We start from the raw sequence: 21,220 nt of genomic DNA on the forward strand, positions 1-21,220 counted from the left end.
CTTTATTTTAATGACCTTTTTTCATTTAAGCCTGTAACTCCAGCAGTAACACTACTCTCATAAATTGTGGAATTCAGAAATTCAATTTGAGGGGAAAACTAAATGAGTACCTGCATGCCAGTTAAAGTGATTTTTTTTAAATAAGTCATTGTGAGAACCTTTTTGAAGAGCAAAAGTTATTTAATTTGATTGCAAAGAGTTAGGTTACGGTAGGATCGGGGTCATCACTGATGCAAATTTAGACCTCACAGAGTTCACTCATTTATTAGTCTAATATAAAAATCTAAGAGAACAGTGAAAAGTGGAGCTGCTTGTTTTCTCTAAACAGCATGTCAATTAATTGGGGGGGGGGGGGGGGGGTTATAAGCCCATGACTGTCTGTCTGTGAAGTACCTGTAGCTGACAATGTTTTCCAAGGTTATTATAGTTAGCTAAAACAAAACTAAAAACTAAAAGTATATGTGAAGAAATCATTTTAGTTGACTAAAATAAAAATAAATAGACTGTTAAGGAAAGTTAACTAAATGAAATAATTTTTTCAATTAACAAGTAATATGAAAAAGATTTTTAAAATATCTTTAGTTTTAGTACTTGTTGACCTTGTAAAATTTGTTATCAAAACTTAGCTGATGAAGCATTGGTGGACGTGTTTATTGAGACTTTTGCCGTCTAAACAACTGCTTTTAAAAGGTTTTGTATGTTTTACTGTAATACCTCTGCTGGTTTTCCTAAATCCTGCCTCTGACATATGTCCTCCATTCAACAAAAGACTAAACTAACACTGACATTAATAGAAACCTAATCAAAGCAAGCAAATCTACTCTGGAAATTAACTGAAACTCAACTGAATTTTAAACAAAATGTGAAAACAAAATAAAACACAAACTTGCAGCTCTCAACTGAGTGAATGTGAACAGCTGCACCACTCTACAGAGGACTGTTTCCATTTCACTGTGTTTCTGTCTAAACTAGAGAAATAAAAAGGGAACAGAAAGAGGAAAACAATTTAAGAAGCACTGTTGGAGCCATGTGTAAACCCTCAAATACAGAACTCTTTCTCCAAGTAAAGCAATCTCAACAACAAAAACTTGATTTTTAAATTCCTTAAGGAGTGGTGCCATCTTTATTGAAGATTCACACTTAGTCATCTCTTTCACATCTTTCTTTCACATCCCATGTTTTCCATTTTCGTAGTTTTCCGCGTTTTCTGTATCCCTCTGGAGTCCCACATTACTGCCTGCTGGCTTTGAATCCCCACTCTAATGTTTTTCCGTGTCAGTCCCTCTTCTCTACATTTCCTGTCACATTCTTTCAGCCAGCACTCATGCACCTCTCATGCTGTCACGGATGTCATCTACAGAGGGTTGGACGCAGAGATCAGGTGGGCTGGGATCCTGACTCATGTACAGGGTCTATTTCTGGATGACCGGGGGTCGTACAGGGGAGGGGAGAGAGATGGTGATTCACACCTGCACCATCTCAGAGAGGCGGGTGAGAATTATGTTTGCTGCAGGTGTCCTGGGGCCACTCTGACAGATACTCGTCTGGACATCACACAGGTGTGTAATCCCACAAGACTTCCAGGACACACCTATTAAGTAGTCTGTGCTGTAGAGGTAAACACACACACACACACACACGAATACTCAACCACAATTCCTCTGAGTATGTGCGAGACCGCTGACTTCCCATGTGAGACATGTCCTACCAGACGGAGGTGTGTGATTGACTCGGAGGAAATCTCTGGTCATACCAGTGGAAGCCGGGGACAGATGGAGGTATGGCTCTGTCTCCATGGCAACAGTCTCCTAAAACCCCAGTGAGGGGTGGGAAGCAGACAAACAGGGACAGCTTTGAAAGGCCAGAACTGAATCTGCATTCAAAGAAAATGTTATTTCAAGAGAAATTATTGATTCTGTGTGTGTGTGTGTGCGTGTGTGTGTGTGTGTGTGTGTGTGTGTGTGTGTGTGTGTGTGTGTGTGCATGCGTGCGTGTGTACCTGTGTGCCACCATCCTGTAAAAAACATGTTTCAAAAATGTGTCTTCCTGCAGAACTAATGAAAACATTCCTGACAGTCTATAATTTTTCATGTAAATCAGGAGTCTTGGAGTCTGTCAGAGTGGCTTTGCATGATTCACAGTTTAAAGTGCAGCCCTCGAGTTCATCCTCTGTCTGAAACGAGCTGTCTTAACTCCTTCCTGTTTCTAATTGGCTGTCTAATGCAAACAGAAGGTTTGAACAGCAGGTGGCTGTGCTTTCTGTGCTCACAGAGCTGAGTGCCTGAGATAACTATATTAGATATTAGGGATATCCCCTCGTGCTGACGTCATACCCCTTGGCAACTTGAAGCTTCAGCTACTGCCACAGATTTTCTACAGGACTGGGGTCTGGAGACTGGTTAGGCCACTCCATGACCCTCGCATGCTTCATCTTTAGCCACTCCTTGGTTTTCTTGGTGATGTGTTTTAGGTCATTGCCATGTCTGGAAGACCCACTCATCCTCAGGACAAAGGTTCTTGTCCAAGATTTTACAATACATGGCCCCCGTCAATTGGTCCTTCAGTGAAGTCGTCCTATACTTTTAGCAGAAAACCATCCAAAAACATGAAGTTTCCACCTCCATGCTTGACTTTAAGGATGGTGCATGGAGCTCCAGACTGAGGATGATTTATGGTCATTTGATATTTTTTCCATTTTTACATAATCACACCAAGACCTGGTGGTCCTGTAGCTCATTCCAGCCTTGTGCAGGTCTATAATCTTGTGCCTGATGTCCTCGACAGCTCTTTGGTTTCACCCATGGAGGTGGAGAGGTTAGAATGGACAAATTTTACTCTGTGGACAGGTGTGCTTTGTGCACATAAGGACTATATCCCAAATTGATTAATTGTTTGGTTATAATCTGAGGGAGCCCAATTCTGGTGGGTTTGTAGGGGGTCAAATACTTATTTCACTCACTGACAAGCAGTTCAATTTTTAACTTTTATGTAATAAATTTTTTCTGGATTTTTAAATTTTTTTGGTTGATATTCTGTTTTTCTCCATTAAAGTAAAACTACCATAAAATTAGTATACAAGCTACAGTGCTATAAGCATTAATATGTTTTTTAATCCATCCATCCATCTTCATCCGCTTTATCCGGGGCCGGGTCGCGGGGGCAGCAGCCTAAGCAAAGAGGCCCAGACCTCCCTCTCCCCAGCCACCTCCTCCAGCTCATCCGGGGGAACACCAAGGCGTTCCCAGGCCAGCCGAGAGATATAATCTCTCCAACGTGTCCTGGGTCTGCCCCGGGGCCTCCTCCCGGTGGGACATGCCTGGAACACCTCACCCAGGAGGCGCCCAGGGGGCATCCTTACCAGATGCCCAAACCACCTCAGCTGGCTCCTTTCGATGTGGAGCAGCAGCGGCTCTACTCTGAGCCCCTCCCGGATGGCCGAACTTCTCACCCTATCTCTAAGGGAGATGCCAGCCACCCTTCGGAGGAAGCTCATTTCCGCCGCTTGTATCCGCGATCTCGTCCTTTCGGTCACTACCCACAGCTCGTGGCCATAGGTGAGGGTAGGGACGTAGATCGACCGGTAAATTGAGAGCTTCGCTTTTACACTCAGCTCCCTCTTCACCACGACGGACCGGTGCAGCGTCTGCATTACTGCAGCTGCAGCCCCAATCCGTCTGTCGATCTCCGGCTCCCTTCTCCCATCACTCGCGAACAAGACCCCGAGATACTTGAACTCCTCCACTGGTAGGGTCTCCCATGGCAAATTGGTCCTGGGTGAGGGACCAGACAAAGAGCGATTCAGAAGACCCCTATGAAAAAAACACCGAGGGAACAGTTTACCCTGCCCGGGATAGGGTTACCGGGGCCCCGCCCTGGAGCCAGGCCCGGGGAGGGTGCCCGAGGGCGAGCGTCTGGTGGCCGGGCCTTAGTCCATGGGGCCCGGCCGGGCACAGCCCGAAGAGGAGACATGGGCCCATCCTCCCGCAGGCCCACCACCCGCAGGAGGCGCCATAGGGGTCGGGTGCATTGTGTGCCGGGTGGCGGCCAGGAACGGAGGCCCTGGCGGACTGACCCCCGGCTGCCAAGACTGGCAATAGGGACATGTTTTTTAATACCTTTAAAAAAAGAGAGGTTCGTGAAGAGTAAGAAGAAGACAAAATAAAGAAGGTAAAATACTCTCAAAGCCAATGAAAATGGTTAAGAAAACAAAACTTGTGAATATGATGTACGTAAATAAAATTAAAAGAACTGCATCAACAGCTGAGGTCCATTTTCCATTTGAAAGACTGTGTGTGTGACGGGCTCCATGCTGCTTGACATCAATGCAGTCACTGCGACCAGCAGGACACATTCAACACTGAGCTGCCAGCCACAGCCGAGTCAGGAGGAGAAGGGCGTGGGATTTTTCAAGGAAGGGAGTTAATTAAATTGACTGTCGATGAGAGATTGCTCATTACTGAGCAATGTGTTGGTATGGGGTGGCGCGAAGATGAAAAACTACATATTTGGTCAAACTTTATGAAAGCTGTGTCTACCTGAGCTTGTTTTGTAATATAGCATATAATATGTTTTAGTGTTTTGCGTCACACTAAACACAAGAATGACATTTTTTGAAATTTAAAATAATTTTTTACCTTTGATCAAGTTCAGGGGTGCAATGTAGTGCGCGAGTGTATGAAGCAGAGTCCAAGAAAACACGAGTGAGGCTTATCAGCTCATGAGCCTGGCTTACTGCGTCAATGATGAGGTGTCAGCACCACCTTCTGACTTCCTGGAACAAACACTCAACCAGGGAAGGAGGAGATAGGGCCAATACTGGGGCTGTCACACAAAATAAAACTCAGAAAAAACCTAACATTCCTTAGCTTGATAATAAGAAATCTTTCTAATATTAAAAAAAACACTTTTAAGTAGAGGCCACAGAGCTAAAAGAAATTGACAGATTCAAAATAAAATGGCCTTGAAGCATTCAGGGAAAGTCTGCACACTTTCATTGACAAGCTGTACCAGCTGAAGTAAGGTCATGGCTTGAACCTCGCGGCACAGTAAAGCCAGAACCACTAACTGGAATATAGACATGACTGATTGTGTGTTTACACCTGTGCTTTTGCTCCATTTGACATTTACTTTGTAAAGAAAAATACCCGTTATACTGTCACACAGTCAGCCTGCAGACACAGTCACTGAGGCTCTGTGGACACGAGGCAGGTCGCCCAACTTGTTACCCAATCAGATATGTGATGTTTATATGTTAATATAAACATATATGTTGATAAAGAAATAAAACCCATTAAACAATATGTTAATAAATATTTATATTTATTATATCATAGTCTATCATCAAGTACTCAGCGGTAGTATAAGTAGGTAATCAAACTGTAAATACTCTGGTGATTATAATTTTACTACACTTATTATGAGGTACTAACTGTAAACTTAAGCATGCTAAATTTAATTGCATATTACCCTCGAAACATTATATATAAACATTGTTACCTTATTTACACCTACATTTACAAACATTTACATCAATTAAATGTTAAACATGAATTTTTACATCTAAATGTAAACGTTAATAGTTGAGTTTAAATATTTCATGTAACTTTATTAAATCTTGAATATAAGCGTTACATTTAAACTGAACCCGTATGGAGTAAGGTAAATCGGAAATCCTTGTGCATGCGCAGTCGAATTTCCACGAAGCTGTACTGTATTAGTGGAGTGAACATGCTGACGCTGTCCATGTTTTACTTTTAGGATAACAGAGGTTAGACCAGCTGCATCAGAGCGCCCTCTAGCCGTGAAGTTGGAGAACACCTGCAAAGAGGTTTTTATACCTGGACCAATGAAAAAATGTAAAAGCTTTGATATTTGTAACAGTCATACATTCAAATTGTAAATAAAAACAAATGACCGGTTTCAATTAAGAGGTGAAAGTAACATTTGAATGCTTATCATGATCTTTTTATACTTTACATCAAATAACTGAGTTCTTATTAATTAAAAGGCAGGCCTATTTAATTAAAAATAATGATGATTATTTTTATTCTATGTTACTTTTTTAATACTAATTAAATTTAACTTTTTACTTAATTTAATTAAACTGTTTTTAATGCAATTTTACCTTACAAAGATATTTGTTTTGTTATATTTTATTGAGTTACATACTATTTTGTTAAGGGTTGCATTTAGTGGGTCATTTGTATGTATAGGAGCGTGAATTTTAATGTACTGTAAAATAGGATTCTTATGACTTAGACAGAACTACTGTGGGGATAATTTTTTGGGGTTTTAAGTTTTCAGATTAAACTGACCAACACATGCTGGCCACATAGTAATCATTTTATAATAACATGACGATTCCTTTAGTTACTTAATTTCTGTACTTGTATTTGAATCTAGAAACTTTATTGGCACTGATGTTTGACAAAGGACTCAGCCCAGACTGCTTTGAGTGTGTCTTTCAGGTGTGCCTGAAACAGACTGTGTTACAGCAGAAAAGCTCGTGGAGCTCACACGTTCCCTCTAAGCAAACCCACGGGTTCGTGTCAGGGCACCCCCTCCATCCCTTTTGGGTTTTTTTTAAAAATAAATTTTATTAAAATTCTGCCTGTGCTGGTAAATGAGCCCCAATTAGTTATGATTTGGTTTCTTCCTCCCTTCCTAAAATTCCTGCAACAAGCCCACAATCAAAACAAATCGACCACGCGTGGTTTTCCCGCAGCAATGACGTCACGTCGCCCCTCCCCCTTCCCCGCAAGTAAACAGAAAACATTGAGGAAAGCGCTCGTGTCAGCCGCCACACGCGCGTCCGCTGCGGGAACCGTGCGGTGCAACGAGTAAAGGCGGACATCGGCCTAACGATTCCCGTGTGTTTTCAGCAAAGTTGGGCGATCCGCGGCCAGCTGACCGCCGATGAAGCGATGAAGGGAGAGGCGGAAGTGAAGTCACTTGACAGACCGTCCATGTTATTATTGTTATTTTGGTAGCCCTGTGATGAGACGGGCTGCTGGGGAGCCGTTGGTCTTCGAGACGTCGAGTGTCAACGCTGCCCCAGGCCGCCCCGGACCACCACCACCCTCACCCTCACCTCACTGACCCGGAGTACGGGAGCCTCGCTGGCGGCTCAGGGGGGGAGGTGGAGGCGGAGGAGGAGGAGGGCGTGAAGACCCAGCTTCAGCTCGGCTCCTACACTCCGACCGACCAAAAATAAAACGGCGACAAAAACAATAACCGTCAAACGACTCGAGTGGTTTCTGCGCGGCGTGTAGCTGGGACGTGCCGCCGCAGACATGAACGGTATCACCAAGGGCCGGTTCGAGGTATGACAGAGGGAGTGGACCACCAACGGTTAAAGTGTTTGTTTCTAGCAGACGTGGGAGTCGTGGGCTTGTATAAGCAAAGTGTGTGTGTGTATATCTCTGTGTGTATGTTCGTGTGTGTTTGCGTGCGCGCGTGTGTGGTCGACCGTGCTCTGCTCCTAATTTTACACGCAGTCAGGAGCTGAGGCGTTTTGTTGGTCAAGGGTAATCCGAAATCCTGTTGTTGTCCTGCCGCACCACTAGACAGCGACAACATGGAGCTCAGGACTGCGGGACAGGAGGAGGAGGGCTGTGGCTGAGGATAGTCAATATATCAGGGCCGAGGCTGGTTGCCACTGGCGCCTGAGGTTACAGGCTTTCAGAGAGGGGGGGCTGCAGATGGAGAGGATGGATTGTTGTTAAATACACGCAATGAAAACATCCAAAGCCTCCTTAAAATACCTGTGATGGGCAGGTGCCACTACAGGTGGCCTTTGTGTTCAAGAAGTAATAATAGTGCACATAGGATGAATGCTGTACGTCTCCAGATCACTTTATCCATATTTACATGCCAATAAAAAGTAAAAGCACCAGAGCTTTCAGGGTCATCATTTGAAGTTGTTGGGTTTTTAAAAATTCTTTTAGTTGGATTCATGAGCAAGATATTAAAAAAAAAAATAGTCATACTGTAGACAGTATGTGTGGCACTACTGGGTGTTATTACCCATGCCTGTGCAGCATTTCTGTGCTGTAGCAGGTTTGAGTAAAGCAACACATTTGCATTACTTCAGGTATTACTGAAAATATGAGCCGTGATAATCGTCTTTTATTAGAACAAAAACTTTGTGGCGGAAATGAGCTTCCTCCGAAGGGTGGCTGGCCTCTCCCTTAGAGATAGGGTGAGAAGTTCGGCCATCCGGGAGAGGCTCAGAGTAGAGCCGCTGCTCCTCCACATCGAAAGGAGCCAGCTGAGGTGGTTCGGACATCTGACAAGGATGCCTCCTGGGCGCCTCCTGGGGTTGGTGTTCCGGGCATGTCCCACCGGGAGGAGGCCCCGGGGCAGACCCAGGACACGCTGGAGAGATTATATCTCTCGGCTGGCCTGGGAATGCCTTGGCGTTCCCCCGGATAAGCTGGAGGAGGTGGCTGGGGAGAGGGAGGTCTGGGCTTCTCTGCTGCTGCCCCCGCGACCCGGCCCCGGATAAAGTGGATGAAGATGGGTGGATGGATGGAACTTTGATCTGAAAGTTGTGGAGTTAAAAAAAAAAAAAAGTACATCATGTGTAGTGTAAAATGTTATGTTACTAAGTAAACAAAACCAAAGCATCTCCAAGTATTTGTACATTACTTTGTTCATAAACCTTTGCATACCTGTGGTGCAATAATCACCATGTACTGCTGATTTAACACTTATGCACAAACCATAATCATCCCATCTGACTGATTATGGCTGCTCATAGATGCGAGATGTTTATCAGGAGTTATTATTCACACATTGCTGAGATGCTTTCGGGGTTGACTTGATGCTACTTGACGCCCTCAGTCAGGTGTTCACATGTTTGTCAGTAGTAGGAACATGTGTGCTGACGTGCGAGTGAATCAGAACAGACGGCGTTAGTAGCGCCCGTGTGTCTGTTGCCATATCAGTGGATTTCTCAGCAGACTTCTAAGCTTCTTAGCATGAACCGGTGTACGGTGGGGAAGCAGGCTGGTGTGTCCAATTGAGAAGAAAGGGGAAGGGGCTCAACTGACAGACGAGTTGGTGATCGAGTCCTTTTTATGGTTTTTGTTGTTGTTGTGTTGCAGGCGTAAAATTGAACGCAACACTCGACCCAAGTCTTAATTTCTTCATGGGTGTCTTTGTTTGACGTGCCACAGGCGTTTTAAACCAGATTTGCATGTTAGGCTTGTTGCACCCTCTCTAGGAATAGTGAGCATGACTTCAGAGAGGAGTTTCCTGTTTGGGAATGGTGCTCTTCCTGCATGGGGAGCAAGGGCACCAGAATGCTGAGGCGGTAACTCTGATAAGGATGATTATTGGAGTATCAGGTTGTTTTCTAAGTCATTTTACTTGTTTTGACTGTAATGTAAAAGGATGAATTTGAATTTCTGGACATTTTTCAACCCTGATCTCATTACACAGTAAACCATGTTTGTACCACAGAATGATATTATTGTTCTGTGAATGCTCCATGTTAGCGTAATGCTGTGTGGAGCCCAGTGGGTTCCACCACGGCCTCCCTGTGTTCCTCAGAGTGATGGAAGAGAGGTCAAAGGTGAGTGATGTGTTACAGATGTGGTTCGGATTTAAGTCTTAAGTTTAGTCCTTAAACACACACACACAGCTTTACAGAGACACTGAGTCAACATGCTGTTTCTTGAAAGGTCAAATTGCCTGCCTGTCAGTCAGTACATGCTGATGTTTATTACCTTGATTTAATCAGGAAGGCCAGCAGAGGCCTGGTCAAGGTAGCAGCCTTCCACAGCAAATACCCATCCACAGGTCTCCTTCACTGCATTCCTTCTAATGCTATTAAATTCACCAATAGATATACACATGTTTTAAGTTTGCTGTTAGTTTAATGTTACAGTTAATGACAGCATGCTTTACTCAACAGCCTCAGATGAGTGTGTAATGATGCATTATTCAGTATGAGGGCATGTGGGCCTCAGTGATGGCAGAGGTTTTTCTGGTAAGTGTGAGTTCAACAACACTCTTGTGTTGTTCCCTTAGCAATGTTAAAGTTCAAACCAGCTTAGTTAATCGTTTGCCGGACCTTGACTGAACCAACTCCCTCTCCTTCACTTCCTTCTGAAATGGCCTGCATTTCCTCCCTCCTCCTCCTCCCTTGTCTTCTTCCACTCTGATGACTTTCAGACGTGTTTTTCCAGTACTTCTTGACTGGAGCACGGTTCCTTTGGCTTGCCTTTGTCACTCAGTATCGTCTTCCTCACCTCTTCCCTCTCGTTTTGCTGCTTTCTCTTTCGAGGAGGTTGCGTCTGTCATCAGGGGGCTATACTACAGCTGAGACATTTTCAGAATCAACCTTTGCTCATCTCGTGCCTCTCCTCCTATCCCCTTTGTGTTCTCAGATTTCGGTGTTTGTGTTTGCGTGTTCAACAGCAGGGAGTCCCCCCTCATTAGCTACAGCTTCTGAGCCTTTGAGGATACAAGTGTATCACTGGCAAGATGCGTGTCTGCAGAGGCACAGTGGATGTGGGTGTTTGCCGTAATTTAAATTCATGGCTGAATGCAGCCCACCTGATCTCGAATGTTCTGCCTCTGTTCTTCACACAGAGAGGTTTGACTGGAATCACCTGCGAGTGTGTGTGTGCGCGCGCGTGTGTGTGTGTCCCACTCAGCAGATGGCCAGACATCCAGCGAGTAGACTAATTGAGATAAGCATGCCAACAAGCTGACCAGGCTAACAGAATTATAAGCTTGTGAGGAGGCGACATGGAAATCCAAATGCAGCTCTGGCATGTTTATTAGCATAGCTTACGGAAGCAGCAGCTGTAAACTGAGCAGGGGTCTATTTCTTTTCTTAAGTATAACAAGCTGGTGAAATAAAATTATGTGATTCCTGGGCTTAGTTTAGCTCTGTTTAGTGTAGCAATCTTGTGAGGATGATAATGTTTTCATATCACTGCACATCAACACACACACACATAATGACACTCACTCATTGTTACTGTTTGTCTTATCTCTCGACAGGTGTTCTCAAACAGCGATGAAGCCCCCATTAATAAGAAGCTCCCCAAAGAGCTTCTTCTTAGGTAAGAATAATTATACCAGACACACAACATACAACACAACACACCCAGGGACGAGGGCTTAGGTCAGGGTTACTCATTAGCTCAAGCAGCCTGGAACGGTGTGTGTTTGCTCGGCCTCTGTTGGTGGTGTAGGTGTGTTTAGTATGATGTTTGTCAGCCACCAGCCTGAAATAAGGTTCTTTTAGCTGTGTGTGACCTACAGACCAATATTTTGTCCCACAGCAGCTGCACATGACCCATTAATCTGACATCACTCGCGCAGTCACCCATGTTCATCCTTCACGCTCGTTTATGTGGAATGGAAAGGGTTGCACTTGCATATATCTCTGCTGACACATGACACGCTGTGCACTCTGTGAAAACTGCATTTTTTTGTGTGCATGCGTGTGTGCACGCATGTGTGAAACACTCCTGGGCCTATGCAAACTGTATGTCTCTGTAAGTGAGCTATAAATAGTTTTGTCATAGCTGGTGGGGAATTCCGCAGTGCTCTGCTCTTCTGCTGGTCCATACGCTCTCCCAGCATGCCCATTATGACCAGCGCATTTCCACTGGTGGTCAGAAAAACATGTATTAGTCCTGCACTATGGGGGCCAGATGTGCTGCAGTAAAAGATTGGAAGAGAGGGCCCCACATTTCATGCCACTACCAAGGCTCATTGTTGGCTGCCCATAATACACCACCAATTGGTACTGAGTGTGGACCAGAATGTTGCTCTGAGAAAAAACATGACTTTTAGCCACTGCTTTACTCACAAGGGGTAACCACATAGTTAATTTGGTAGAGATAATCTTCCAGATCCAAACCCCAAATGATTTATGTCACTTCCCAAGCTTGAACCAGCGATATTTTGTTAGTTATTCAAAATGTGTAGTTTCACTTCCATTTTATTGAGATTTTGAATCAGTTGCTTTCTAACAGCCACATATTTCAGACAGTGTAATAAAAAATGTTCTGTGGGTCATGTTCTGCACAATGGTCATATCTGCCTGTATGTTGTTTGGCGCATTATTGATAATAAACAATACGGGCCCACAGTGGATATATGTGGGCAAACTATGGGGCTGTGTTGGGGAGGGCAAATCCACACTTATCCCATACGAAGCCCAACTGAGTATGCCCGCACAGGGCCAAACGCAATTTTGCCCTTTGGGGTCCTTATATAAGTTTTCATTGGGCAAGCTATAGAAAACCCAAAGGCCCACAGAATACCATTATAGGGCCCAGAGGGGCAAAACTGCAATGGACCACATAGGCTAACCTACATAGAGCCTACATGGGTTTTCTGTGGGCAACCCCATAGTCAGTATCCCAATAGAAAACCCTTAATAGGGGCCCCAAAGAACAAAACACCTGCCAGACCTGTGTGGGCACACCCAATTGCCCCACAGCTCATCCACAACTACACAGCTTGGGCTCGCACCAGCATGTTTGCAGGGTTAGTGATCTGAATAAGCTGATGTTAAGGGCTACATTTTTTAGCCTTTCTGGTTTATGGTTGGTCGTCCATACATTTTCTTAAAAAATTATCCAAATTAGGTTGCAGTGGTTGCTGGAGCCTCTCCCAGCTGTCATGGAGTGACAGGCAGGGTACACCATGGGCAGAGGGCCAAATGTGCTCACATTCACGCCTGTGGTTAATTTCTAATTACAGATTAACCTAAGATGCATATTTTATAACGGCTGCAGTATGCCACCATGTGCTACACGTTGGAAAATATGCAGCTCGAGGAGTAGTGGCTATTTATTTTGTTAATTTGTGTTCTTATTAGCGTTGCCGTTTATGTACAGAGCATCACTAGCGAGCAAGCCTGAATTGCCTGTGCAGCAGTCTGCGTCTTAGTGGGTGCACTTGTAAACAGCCGTTATGTAGGCCAGCGCAGCGCAGATATAAACTGTGAAAACTGTGTGACATCCAAGAACCCTGTCTGACAGACAAGCCCCGGAGAGGGAGCGTTCGGGATGGTTCACGGTCCTCTTACCCAGAAGCACTGACTCAGCACCCTCTCCACTACCACTAAATTCATGTCTGAGTTGTTGCCATGACAACCAGTCCCAGACTTTATGGCGAAGGCTCGACTCTCCCTTTTCTAGCCATGCTTGAAGGGCCGGGTGACAACAAATGGGAGTGTGCTTCATGAAAATCCTGTTATGTGCCTTGTCCGAAAAATAGGGACACCCAGGCAGGATCTGATCGAGTGATCCAAGGCTTTTCTCTTATTTCGTGCTCTGCATTCAAAGGTGCCCTTATTGCTTTCCTGTGTGTAGTAAAGTGGCAAAAGATACCATGCTCATGTTGTGGCTCTGAATTTGTCTGTATTATGTCACGTCCATCACTTTCTTTTGTGTGTCTTATGAGAAAAAGTCCATGTCAGTCCTACCCTGCTGGTAATATGATCTATCTGTGTTCAGCAGTCTCTCTCAGCTGGTACCAATTACAGACTTCAGATAGTTTAACAGGACTCACCAAATCAGATTGACTGATTGCTTCGCTGTGAGTGTGAGTAACCGAGTTCTTCTGTGGTTACTAAGAGGCCTCTCTCGCACACATAGTGGAAAGTCAGATTGTAGTTGATTAAAACGGGCAATCAATCATTGGTCAGCATCGCGGCCATTAACCAGTTATTAGGAAGGAGATCAATGTGCACGATCAACTTGATTGGTCGGCCCCTTGGGTGCCAGCAACCACTCTAGGATCTGTGTACCCTGCGTGAGAGTGCATGGAAGTTGCATATGCGTTGCTTTGTCAATTGTATGATGTCTGTACTCTGTGACACCAGACTCTTGTATAGATTATACAGACTTGTCCTGACATGCCCTGGCCTAACACACATCAAAACATACAGCCTTTGTCCGTGTCTATTTGAAGGAAACAATGGCCAGCTCCTGTTTCCTAGGGTTAAAAGGGCAATCAGACCCCAGCTGCACTCAAAACTTTGGCACTAACAGCTCTCTTAACACCTCAGATTTTCTAAAGATTTTCCCTTTAAGTCACTTCTGTGAGATTTAACAGACCGTTTTATCACAAGAACTGACAGGAGGTATTTGGCTTTGTTGTGTGCGCGCGCGTGTGTGTGCGCGCATGTGCGTATGTGTATGTGTGCCCTTCTATACATGCTCATACTGTATCTCTGTCTGTACCAGCCTTTTGGTGGCCTTGCTTGTCTGAGTGCCAGAGATTACTCATTGGCAGATTAATGGATTGAGCTGACCCAGTAGCCTGCTGCATGTGGCCCTTTGTGGCTGACCAGCCCATAGCTCAAACACTGCCTGTCTATGGGCCTACCAGCCAAACACCACAGATTGTTCTGTTCCCTACAGACATAAGAAAAAAAACATACTTTCACTAGCAGCAAAGAAAGAATAAGGTGTTCCAGCATGTGCTTGAGCAGAGCTCCTTATCTGAGTATGATCATATGATCACTTATATGAGAAAATCTCATCCTCCTCTTTGTCTCTCTTTCTAGAATATTCTCCTATTTAGATGTGGTGACACTGTGCCGGTGTGCCCAGGTGTCCAAGGTAAGCGCCTCCCTTTCAACGCCACATCCTAATTAAGACCTTACTATTAAAAAGGAGGTAAATCTGATTTGTACTTACTGAATTCTCTAGGAAAGTGTATAATATGGTGCCCTCTGCTGGCTCTGTGTAAAGGGAACCACAGTCTAGCCACAGTGAACTGCAGCTTAAAGTGATTTATAAAATGATCTGTGTAAATTATCGTTACAAGCCACTGACTGAATGCAGAGCTTTTGAGGCAGCCTCTCATACCACAGCTTCAAATTAAACTTTTATTACCTGTGACAAAGCCCAAGGAAGGTTTTCTTTTGCTATGTAACATGTAAACAAAACAAATGTTATTATAAAGGCAGTTTATCTCTTTCCTGTTGAATTTCATGTATTTTTTTTTTTTACATCGGACTATCTTTAATTATGTAACTTCTTCAGTTTACAAAGACGCCAAAGAGAGAGGAGCATGAAACCCTCACATTAGACAAGGATTGACAGTGGAGACTGTTGATGTGTACACAAACCCGTAGCTGCATGATGATTAAAAAAGTCACAGTTCACCTTCTTCCACCTCTGTCTGACCCATTTTTCTGTCTCTTTGCACAACATGTCTGTCACCCTCTCAGGCGTGGAACGTCCTGGCCCTAGATGGCAGCAACTGGCAGAAGATCGACTTGTTCAACTTCCAGACGGATATAGAGGTGAGGGTCGTGTTCATGAGAGAAAAAAAGGAGCGAAGGGTTCGAGTTTTGAGCCTTTCCTGCGCGCGCGTGTGTGTGTGTGTGTGGACGTGAGAGCTTGTTGAGTAGCATTATCTAGTCCAAGGCTTAGTGCTGGGTCAGTAGGCTTTGGTGCCGACTGTGACGTCACAGCTGATCCCCTGTCCTGTAGCCCAAGTCATATTACTCTCTCTGTCTGTCCGTCCGTGTATCCCTCAGGGCCGGGTGGTGGAGAACATTTCAAAGCGCTGTGGAGGCTTCCTGAGGCAGCTCAGCCTGAGGGGCTGCCTGAGCGTTGGAGACGGCTCAATGAAGTGAGAATACATTGACCCTCTGACATGCACCGTTATAATAAACGTGCTTCTGCTTTGATTTTTAGCAACAAACATCCTTTTGTTGGTTTGATTACTTCCGTTTCGGTCCCTGTGTGATTATATTGCAAGTTTTAGCCGAGTGTGTGCGTCTTCATTCCCAGGGGACTCTGTGCAAAGAACCTTAATTTCCTTTTAATTTTCTCTTTGCTCACCCCAAACATACAAAAAACTAACAAAACAAAAGAAAACCCCACTTGTGTTTAATTGTTATATCTTTCTGAGATTGTTGGATCTCATAATGTATTTCTATCGTCTCTGTAAGCAGCAGATTTAACCGATACTTTCTCTTCTTTGCAAAGCAAGGCTTTTTTTCTTTGTAATAGAAACTTGTGAAAACGTCAGAAAGAAGTCCCTTCACCTCACTTCTTCCATGCTTCACCTGTTTCCCAGGACTTTTGCTCAGAACTGCAGAAACATCGAAGTGTTGAACCTTAACGGCTGCACTAAGATCACAGACAGCACCTGCCTCAGCCTCAGCAAGTTTTGCTCCAAACTCAAACACCTAGATCTCACTTCCTGCGTGTCCGTCAGCAACCACTCCCTCAAGGCCCTCAGGTAGCACCAACACACTTGTTTTCGCTGCGGTATTTAAATCACAAGGGCTCACCTGTCTTTAACTTGATATTTCTCTTTTATTGTGCAATGTGTGGGCATGCTCAGTGATGGCTGCAGAATGTTGGAGACGTTGAACTTGTCGTGGTGTGACCAGATCACGCGCGATGGCATCGAGGCCCTCGCTAGAGGTTGCGCTGGTTTACGAGCACTGTTCCTCAGAGGCTGCACACAGGTACGCACATTTATTTTCTTTATTTCAGGTTATTTTATGCCTTCTTTGGCCCTTTTAAAAGAAGTTCTACACCTTTGTATAATCAATTATCATATTATTACAAAAAAGCCCACCTAGTCATTATACAGTGTTAAAATAAAGCCTTTTAAAGATGCTCTCTGCCTTCGGTTTTGCATTTAATAACTGAAAAGCTGCTCTGCTGGGTGGAGATCAGGTCACTGACATGGCTACTGAAGAATATCAGATTTTGATTGTTGATTTGGCCTCTCCTGAAGTTTTTGCTGTCTCTTATAGGTTTATTTTGATTTTCAGCCTCATGAAATTCTCCTTGAAAATAAATAAACTTTAAACTTTAAATAAATCTTTTTGGACCTTATATTGAGAATTCCAGTATAAAGCTGCAAAATGCAACTTCAACACTTAGAATCAGCTCTTATGTGTTTATTTTGTCATGGAATAATGAGTGAACAGGCCTCACCTGTCCACGAAAATCTTTGTCAGTTAACTGTCCAATAACTTCTGAGCCTCTGAAAATGGGTGGGGCTGTATACAAACCTCTGAACATCTTGATTGTTTAACTTTAAATACTTTGCAGTTGTCTACAGAGTCAAAATACTTGATAATTTTATTTTTTTTTAACCCAGCTGGACGACGGAGCATTGAAACACCTTCAGAAACACTGCCCAGAACTCACCACCATAAATATGCAGTCTTGCACAGTAAGACAAACATTTGGTTGTTGGAAGCGGAGCGGGAGCAACTGATAATAATGCATGACTAAGGCTCTGCATGCCTTTTGTGTTTTTGTAATCAGTTTTTTTTTTTAATGTCTGTTGCCTCCAGCAAGTAACGGATGAAGGTTTGGTCAGTCTGTGCCGAGGATGCCACAAGCTGCAGAACCTCTGTGTTTCTGGCTGCAGTAACATCACTGATGCCTCTCTCACTGCACTGGGTCTCAACTGCCCCCGACTTAAGTAAGAAGCTCACACACCCGTCTCACAACATTTCTCATACATCCAAGAAATATGACTGCTGTTGCTTCCAAAAATAGTGTACAATCATATCTATTTGAGGCTCTCAACCAATTTCAGCTATTAAAAAACAAATCATGCAAAATATTAGACGTTTTGTGCACAAGAAGTCTTATATTTTGCACCTGTTGACCAACCCAGTGTGTTCTCCAGTGATCTTCAGTATTCCTTCCTCACACTAGCTGCTGCAATACTGTTAGTCTTCACAATGTTAAAAAAAACTCTTCCCAAACTTTGTGTCTGTCTGTCTAAGGATCCTTGAAGCTGCACGATGCTCACATTTTACGGACGCTGGGTTTACTGTCCTGGCCAGAGTAAGTTCCATTTTGCTGTTTTGCTTATGTTTTCTTATCTCCTTTAGTTATGCCAGCCGTGTTCTGAGTTCAGTTAAAAACTTCTCTCACAAAACATTTTGTTTGTTTTCACAGAACTGTCATGAGCTTGAAAAAATGGACTTAGAAGAATGTATTTTGGTAAGAACATTTTAGTTCCCTCATCTACTCCCAAGATCATACTTCATCATACGTGATTTTTGTCAAATGACGTTTGGCAAAAAGTAGAAGTTGTGACATAGAAGACATGACAGAGTTCTGGGACTGAGAACGAGATATGATCATGATATCACATGTTTGCTAATGTTTGAACTGATCCTCTCAGCTGTCCCCAGACATGTGAGAACAGTACATTAATCAAGCTTGGCCTGTCCTCAGGTGACAGATAACACCCTGGTTCAGCTGTCAATCCACTGCCCTCGGCTTCAAGCACTGGTAAGCAAACAATGTCTGATACTGTATCAGCTTTTTTCTCAGCCCGTCTTCGTTGCTGTGTGTGGTTTAATCTTTCTATTTGCGCATCTTTAACCTGATCTCCTGCACCTTGGGCAGTCCCTGTCACACTGCGAGCTGATCACAGACGATGGCATCAGAGCTCTGAGCAGCAGCACCTGCGGCCAAGAGCGCCTCACCGTGGTAGAGCTGGACAACTGCCCCCTCATAACTGACGTGACCCTCGAGCACCTGAAGACCTGCCACCGTCTGGAGCGCATCGAGCTCTACGATTGTCAGCAAGTCACTCGGGCGGGCATCAAACGCATCCGGGTCAGTGGGCATGAAGGGAAAATACATGCTGCTTTTCAGCTCTTGTTCGGGGTTGGAGCGGAGCTTTAAAAGAATCGCTTGACATTTTGAAAAATGTGCTTGTTAGCATTCTCGCTGAGAGTTAGATGAAAAAATCAATACTACTCTCACTCATGATGTACACAAGCGGGCTGCATTTCTAAAAATATTTTACAGAAGGCAGTCCTGAGCATGTGCTTTTTCCTTGTCTTTCTGTTTTGTTTTGGGATTTTTTTTTTGTTTTATTGGGGAGGGGTTTGTACATTTTTGGTCTTTTGTATTAACACATATCTCCCGCATACAGGCCCACCTTCCAGAGATCAAAGTCCATGCCTACTTTGCCCCCGTGACACCCCCTCCCTCTGTACATGGAGGTGGCCAGCGTCTGTGCCGCTGCTGCATCATCCTCTGACAGTGGAGGGCCAGGGGGGGCCACCTCTGTCTACAGGTCCTGCTGCTATGAGAAGGGGGCTGATGTCGGGTGTGGGGTGGAGGAACTGGGGTAGGCATAGGGGAGAGAGGGGGCTGGACCCACTCACTGCTCCTGATCACTGATCAAAACACTGACTGATTGCCGCTGATCCCTGATCAGTTGAACCCGCCCCTTCTCTCTCCTCTTGCTCACCGATCAGCAGTGCAGCAGCCCTCCGTGTGACGGTGTGGCAGGGTGGAGGAAAGAACACGGATGGACGGAGTTTTTCTCTTTTTCTCTCTCTGTCTCGTTCTCTCTTTCTCATCATGAAGACCAGAACAGGTTCTCCATTCCACTCTGCTCTCCCTCACATCTCTGACTCCCCACCTGCGTGGGTAAAGGACTGCATCTGGACAGCTGCAGGTGGGGTGGGAGGGTGAAACGGTGAAACGACAGTGCTTCATGTTCAAACTTTAAAAAAAAAAAAAAAGATATTTTCATGTTGGACACTCTCTGTGGAGAGGTATCATCTCAGCTGATCACATGACACCTCTACACGACCATCCTGTGATTCATTCTGCTTCGACCAATAGACGCACAGCACGGAGGAAGTGGAGCGCTGCACTGCGGGTAAAATCCACAGATTCTTCTGGATACAAACAGTGAAGCTCTGGCACAGCTGGCTCAGCTTTGCAGTCCTGGAGGGAAAAAAAAACAAAAAACAAAACAGGAAGTACAAAGTGGAACATGTGACATATTTGTGCATCTGGGAAACCTCTGTTGACATTTTAATTCTGTTTGTACAGAGAATGTTTTGCAATGGAGAGGGGGAAAAAAGATTAATGGCAACTCACTCAAAAATTGGGGAAAGCCAATATTTTTTTTTTTGGTTTGGTTTCTTTTTCAGTGCTTATTGTAATTGTCCATGCCTGTCTATTCAGAGAGGAGGATACGCTTGTGTTTCTTTTTGAGATGTAAAAGGAAAAACTGTTGCTGTGTTACAAAAAAAAGGACCTATGATTCAGACCCTTGGTGTCTAAAAGCATTATATTGACACTGTATGCTGCTGGGATGAGTGGCTTCTCCCGTGTACTGCGTGGATACGTTAGCTCGCAGGCCCTTATCCAATCCTCCTGTCAGTAGCCCTTGTGCTCTAGCTTCTACTCTACTACTTAAGCATTTGTTTACAACCTCAATTAGGTTAGCGGCCACAGACTAACTTGTTTACATGAGTAGGTTTCCAGTCCCACTGTTATTCAGACAGTTACTAAACTGATTCTGAATAGGTTAGTAACACTAATACAACTGTTTTTAAACTGGACTGTGACACCCACTATTCAGATTTATGCTGTGTGTGTCTGGATCAGGGCTGACGCTGGTGCAACTTTGCTTCAAAAGCAAAAAGGAAATTTGTTTAGAGATAATAAGTATGAGACTGTGAACAAAGGCACCTCAACTTTATTGACAATCACATGAATTTATGTACTTGGAGGTTAATTTAGTCTAGCTTTGTGTAAATGTTAATTTACAGATGATGTAGGAACATAAATGAATTGGCTGTCATCAAGACTTAAAAAATCATGCGAGTAGTAATTTGCAATTAGTTTGTTATACAGGTCTGGTGGAGCTTTCCAGTCTATGTATGTAATTGATCCCTGACAAATTCTGGTTCATCTAATCCTACAAAACATATGTGATGGGGTAATTTGAAAAGCAGAGATTGGAAATCCCGCCACACCCCACAAACCAACCGCTAATTTTACTGTATACAGGCACCTCTTTAGATCAACAGGATTTCAACATGATGTCTCGTCATGCCTGATTACACACGCACGGGGCATGAACACCATCATTTCACGCACTGAAAATGCAACAAAAGAAAAGCAGCTTTTAATATCGTGTTAAACAAGAGACTGATAAGTGTCGTGTAGTGCCAAGTGCTCAAAGACTGGGGAGACTGGCAGGACAATGGATAGGACTGAAACAAGAGAGACCAGATGGAAAGGTCAAGGAAGACTTGGATGGATTTGAGATACATAGCTGACTCGACTGGCTGTGATACTAATGCCCTGTTTGACAGCTGTTTTAACAGTTTTATGTTTAAGAAAAAGAAATAAATTTAAAAAAAATAAATAAATAAAGGTGACTAATAGTAACTGTGCTTTGTCTCTGCAGTGTGAGATTTTGTTTTTTA

At 44.1% G+C, this 21,220-nt stretch overlaps 1 protein-coding gene and 1 long non-coding RNA gene across 2 annotated transcripts; one reads left to right on the forward strand and one right to left on the reverse strand.

The window, feature by feature from the left end:
* Window positions 1-361: 361 nt before the first annotated feature.
* Window positions 362-5,587, reverse strand: LOC146493337 (uncharacterized). The gene is made up of 3 exons (XR_014872140.1): window positions 4,635-5,587; window positions 1,709-1,808; window positions 362-1,608 (listed from the first exon to the last, which is right to left on the reverse strand). It is a non-coding gene; the product is annotated as an uncharacterized LOC146493337 (long non-coding RNA).
* A 1,170-nt stretch (window positions 5,588-6,757) lies between these two features.
* Window positions 6,758-21,187, forward strand: fbxl2 (F-box and leucine-rich repeat protein 2). The gene is made up of 14 exons (XM_085149800.1): window positions 6,758-7,322; window positions 11,017-11,078; window positions 14,546-14,600; window positions 15,215-15,289; window positions 15,527-15,621; window positions 16,072-16,236; window positions 16,342-16,468; window positions 17,113-17,187; window positions 17,312-17,442; window positions 17,753-17,813; window positions 17,928-17,972; window positions 18,210-18,266; window positions 18,384-18,596; window positions 18,919-21,187. Exons 1-14 carry the CDS (start codon window positions 7,293-7,295, stop codon window positions 19,024-19,026), a joined length of 1,299 nt encoding a protein of 432 aa, XP_085005926.1. The 5' UTR covers window positions 6,758-7,292; the 3' UTR covers window positions 19,027-21,187.
* The last annotated feature ends 33 nt before the right edge of the window (window positions 21,188-21,220 follow it).

This window comes from Neolamprologus multifasciatus, chromosome 22 (genome assembly GCF_963576455.1).
Source record: "Neolamprologus multifasciatus chromosome 22, fNeoMul1.2, whole genome shotgun sequence".
NCBI lineage: Eukaryota > Metazoa > Chordata > Actinopteri > Cichliformes > Cichlidae > Neolamprologus > Neolamprologus multifasciatus.